The sequence below is a fragment of the Eptatretus burgeri genome, chromosome 17, assembly GCF_056783735.1.
Source record: "Eptatretus burgeri isolate ZD-2024b chromosome 17, Ebu_testis_v1, whole genome shotgun sequence".
Taxonomy (NCBI): domain Eukaryota; kingdom Metazoa; phylum Chordata; class Myxini; order Myxiniformes; family Myxinidae; genus Eptatretus; species Eptatretus burgeri.
The window spans coordinates 20876181-20881231 of NC_140977.1; the positions used below are offsets into that span (position 1 = coordinate 20876181).

The 5051-nt window shown below is 47.2% G+C and overlaps 1 protein-coding gene across 2 annotated transcripts in view; it reads left to right on the top strand.

Annotated features, from left to right (window-relative positions):
• Positions 1 to 912: 912 nt before the first annotated feature.
• The window catches only part of LOC147009505 (heparan-sulfate 6-O-sulfotransferase 1-like), a 117307-nt gene continuing 113168 nt past the window's right edge, over positions 913 to 5051 (top strand). The window contains exon 1 of one of the 2 annotated variants that reach the window (XM_085861412.1): positions 913 to 1798. In XM_085861412.1, coding sequence (XP_085717538.1) covers positions 1260 to 1798 — 539 coding nt within the window. In that variant the 5' untranslated portion in view covers positions 913 to 1259. The remainder of the gene's footprint in view (positions 1799 to 5051) is intronic. The other variant, XM_085861413.1, reaches the window with a different exon arrangement.

Sequence of the window (5051 nt, forward strand, 5' to 3'; positions counted from 1 at the left end):
CTGCGTCAGTCGCGTTCGGGTCTGCGTCGAACCTCTCTGGTTTGTAGATCTTGTCCATCTTTGGTTGAGAGAGCCGAGAAAATCAAATGGAATAAATTGAAATAAGAGCGAGAGATGAACCTTCAGAGTTTAGGCTTTATTCCATTTGATTGGAGCCGCTTCTGTGGGCACACCAGGAAATACAGGTTCAGCTAGGAGTACATAAGCAGAAACGTATACATGTGCAGTTAACCATTGCAGACTAAATCCGCGTAAGCACGGAGTTCGATATAATCTCCATTCTCACCAGTCAATGAGCACCTTCAGTTAACGAGCATCAAGTGGACAGCCGATGTCAATAGCAATGCCCCGGGGACAATCACTCGTGCCGCAGAGAGACCTCCCCTTATACGCGAGACGCACAACATGTGATCCCGCGTCATGTCCCTCGATTCACGTTAATTCACCACACCTCCCATCCCGCGCACGTGAAGGCCTGGACGTCCTCCAATGGCCCCCTTCAGGGAGGAGTCTTCATCGCTATGATCGCGAGACGTCAGGACGCGCCAATCTATGGAGGATGCTTGAGGTGTTTACCTCTGATATCTGTCCCCAATGTTTGAAAGTATATTATCTTTTGTAAAGGTGAAACGAAACGGACGTGTTCTCATCTTGCGGGAGTCTCATCATTTAGGCGGTGTATAAGCAGCAAATATTTTTTTTTTTGCGCCGTGCTTTGCGACTATTCACTGAATTATTCACCCAATATTAAGCATATTTTGTAATTAATATAAGTTATTATATTATTAATATCAGTCAGCGCGACCGACATGGAAGGAGGTTTGGTGAAATTATTTTAAACAAATCGTCTGGGTCGGTCGTTTCCGGTAACTCGCGCTCTGCCATTGGTGGATAACGAGGTGACGTCACGAGGGGGGGTCGGGAGGTGACCGAGTTGCTGGCATGGAGGGGGCGGGAGGTGTTTCTCACCGCCGATGTAATCGACGCCCCGGACGCAGATTCGAGTCTCGCGCTCCGTTTACAGGTATCGGCTGTTCCCGATCGACAGTTCAGAGACGCTAGGAACGCGCGACGATCTTTTTTTTTTTTCTGTGGAGATTTCACTCCGTGTGGTCCTTCGGTGTCGTCTCCTCATTCGGAACAAAAGGGTCACGGCTCGAGGGACCGAAATGTGGGTCGCTGTGTTGTCTTGACTCGACCGTCCGCGATATCGTTGTCTCGACTCGACCACCGACCCTCCACCACCACCTCCCTTCGCCATGGTGGAGGAGAGGTCACGGACACGGTTTTGGGGAAAGTTGGCCCTCTCCGCATTGGCCACGGTCACGTTCCTCACCATCGCCTTCCAGTACGTGTGTCCCGGCACCACGTGCCGCCTCGACCTCCTGTTGTCCGCCACCTCTCCGGTCCTACCGTCCTCCCCTCCCGTGGACGAAGACCTCATGCTGTTTCCGACGCCAGATCCGCACTACTCCATCAAGTTCCGCTTCTCACCCAACGACCTCGACACCAAGATCCACTTCGACGTCAAGAGCGACGACGTGATCGTCTTCCTGCACATTCAGAAGACCGGTGGAACGACCTTCGGACGTCACCTGGTCAAGAATATCCGACTGGAGGTTCCGTGTGCGTGCAAGGCCGGACAGAAGAAGTGCGTGTGTCCGAGGCCAGGTAAGAAGGGCACCTGGCTCTTCTCGCGCTTCTCCACCGGCTGGAGTTGTGGTCTTCACGCCGACTGGACCGAGCTGGTGAACTGCGTGCCCGGAATGCTGGACAAGAAGGAGAGCGTGTCACGGAGGTAAGGAGGTCCAAACGAGCGGACTAGCATTGGGATCGGGATCACAAGGTGGGGCGACAGTGGGTGAGGGTGATTGGTTGTTCATGGTGGGTGAGGGTGGTTGTTTGCTTATTGATGGGGGGTGAGGGTGATTGGTTGTTCATGACGGGCAAGGCTGGTTTTTTTATTTATTTATTGTAATGTCAAGTGGGGGGAATTGTTTCATTTTATTCCTTCGATTATTATTATTACTAGTATGTGCCCGTACCTGCAAAAAAAAAAAAACACCAAAAAAACAACTTTCAAACCGCTTGCCAGAAACAACCACACAGCCGTTCCTTCGAGAAAGTACAGAAATCGAGAAAGAAAGAATACAGTAAGTCGATAAATCGAGAAAGAATACAGTACTCGTCACTGTCTGGAAGTTCGCATATCGCAGTTATGATTATTCACAATTTTTAGTTTTAATGGTCAATTATTCAATTAGCGCCAACATATTTTGCCTTTTCGCAATGTCGTTGCAAGGAAAAACACAGAGAAGGAAAAAGAAAAAAATGTACGTGCAAAAATTTTTTTTTTTTCAAAAACCACACAGGCCGTTCCTTTGCTCTCGTAAACGACGACTGGATTGGGGCATTGTGTTTTTCTATAAATGCGCATAACAAATCGAGAAATTATTAGAATACACTAAGTCATCACTATCCGCAAGTCCGTACGTTGTAACCCGTAATAGGGAACGTGGCTGAGGTTCTCTTCCCCATCGGCCACGCCTACGCAGCAACGTGTCCTTCCATTGGTTGATAAATAAATGGCCATAACTTGGGAAGCACTTGTCCGATTAATATCAAGCTTTGAAAAGGCACATCCACAGGGCCCCAGCAATATACCTGGCAAGTTTCAATTAGATCGGATCAGTGGTTGTCGAGAAACAGCGGTCACAGACACACAGACACAGACACACTGCTGGAATTATAGATAGATTATTATTGTTTTTGTATACTTGGTGTCGGGGCTCGTGGAAGAGCGAGAACAATAATCGGATCAGGACGTAACATAACAAAAGGAACAGTAGAGAGGGGGGTGGAGGGATACACTAATAGCAGAGTTGAAGGACAAGATGGGGACAAGGAATGAGGGGGGTGGGGGGGGGTGTGCAGAAAAGGACTCGCAGGGCGGGCAAGAGTACTCCAAGAAGGCAAAACTGGACATGTGGGGGGGGGGGGGTTAATATGATCTGAGATTGTGAACAGCTGTCTTGAAGACCTGGAGCAAAGAATAATATTGAAGACAATGTTGAAGTTGATTTCACAGGTAGTAGAAAAGAGGAGCAAATGAGTAGAGGTGAGCAGTAATCCTGGATTTTGGGAGTTATTCCAGAAGGGGTTTGATTGTGGACAACGTTCACCTTGTAGAAACCTGGGATGATTGGGGGGGGGGGTACAAAACATGGAAAGAAAGGAGGTGGTTCAAAACAGAGACCACTGACCTGTCTGCCATGGGAAAGTGGTTGGCCCAGAGACTCTGCTTCATTTTGTGAGATCCAATGATCTTGAAGACCTTGGTTTCCAGTGTGTTAATCTCAGGAAGGTGTGAGGCCAGGGCGCCAGCCCAGAGAGGAGATTTTTTTTCTTCGTCGTCGTCGTCGTCGTTGATTACTTTAAGTCAGCGCTGCTCGAAGGTCCCCACGACACGTAGATGGCTGATCGATCTCCCGGAGTGACCCAGAGATCCCTCTGCTAACATCTGAGATGTGCTCTTGCATTTGTGGAGCCAGTTTTCTATCATGGAGTTGTTTAGTTGCTCATGTCGGTGGGGTGGTTGTTTGTTGTAAGATGGACAGCAGCAATTGTAAGAATTGCTTGTGAATGAATCGAGCAATAAAGAATGTTCGTTATGTTTGTTTCTCCATTTCAAGCGATAAGAGGAAGGGTTGTGGATTTTGTTCTCCATCTTTGTAATATGTTTACAAGTTTGTTCTGTGTAGCAATTGTCAGTGCAAGCAGTTATTTATCAATTTGTTTTGCAGTTCTCAACTTTGTGCGTTCACGTCGTAGTTATTGCCGTCCCCTTCTTAAGAGTCGGGCTTGCCATTCACCCGACGTCGGATTTGGTGTCCAACATTCAAACTGCGACTGCACTTGTACAGAACTTTGTCCGTGTCCGTGTGTTTTGTCCGTTTTGTTCCCCTTTTACCCTTTGCCAAGCCGTAAATGCATTGCCGTCTGGCGTTGAGCTCCTTCGTCATGTATGTGCACGCATGCATCCATAAAGTCCTTGTGCGACTTTTAACTTTTTGTAACATTTGATGTACGCATGTTAGAAACTACAAATGGTGCACAGAAGCAAGTTCGTAAAGTTTGTACTCGACACGGTTCAAATTTTTCGGTTTCAACATTACCGTCATATTTCGTCATAAATGGTTCAATCACATTTTCCAAGTTGTTACTGGAGTAGATTGATTGATTCAAATTTTTGATCGCAGTACAAATTTCACCCAAATAATATGGTTTTGACGAGTAAACCACGTTTTATATAGCCTCCTGAAATATAGTCCAATGGCGACAGGTCGGGCGAACGAGATGGCCAAGCAATTTGTCCACGTCTACCGATCCACTTGTCTGGGAAGACGTCATTGAAGAACCGTCGCACATTCGAAGCATAGCGGCAGGGAGCCGAGTCTTGCTGGGACACGGTGATGTGTGAAGGATTTAATCGTCGTCGTTCGGACACCGAATGTGGTAATTGTGGTTGTCGACTTTACTGCCGATGTCAAAGTTTCCTCGTCAGAAAATGTCATCTCATCAACAAACCCAGGGGAACTGTGGACTTAAAAGCAATCACATTATTAATGTGAATAATACTATAAAATGCCATTTACAATTTGTGACTATCATGTGTACATCAAAAGTTCAATGTCGCACAAGCAGGAGGGAACTAATCAGCTCTCACCGAATCGATTATCCCCAGCTACGGCTCAGACTTCTATCATTAATTGCTACATAAAGCATACATGAAAAGCTGCGCAAGGTAAGCCCTTTGCAGTTTCAAGCCCTACCCGGGTTATGCTACAGCTGCAAAACATTCATAAGTAGCATGTGGATGAAAGTCCCATTGCTGCAGGCCCTAATCGAGCTCCAGCTGAGGATAATTGATTAGGTGAGAGCTGATTGGTTGGTTGTTCCCTCTAATTATGGCTGTGAGATGTGGTACATGTTTGGCAGCCTCGGTGGTGCACGTTTCTGTCTATGCTGTTGCTGACGACTCGCTAATCGAT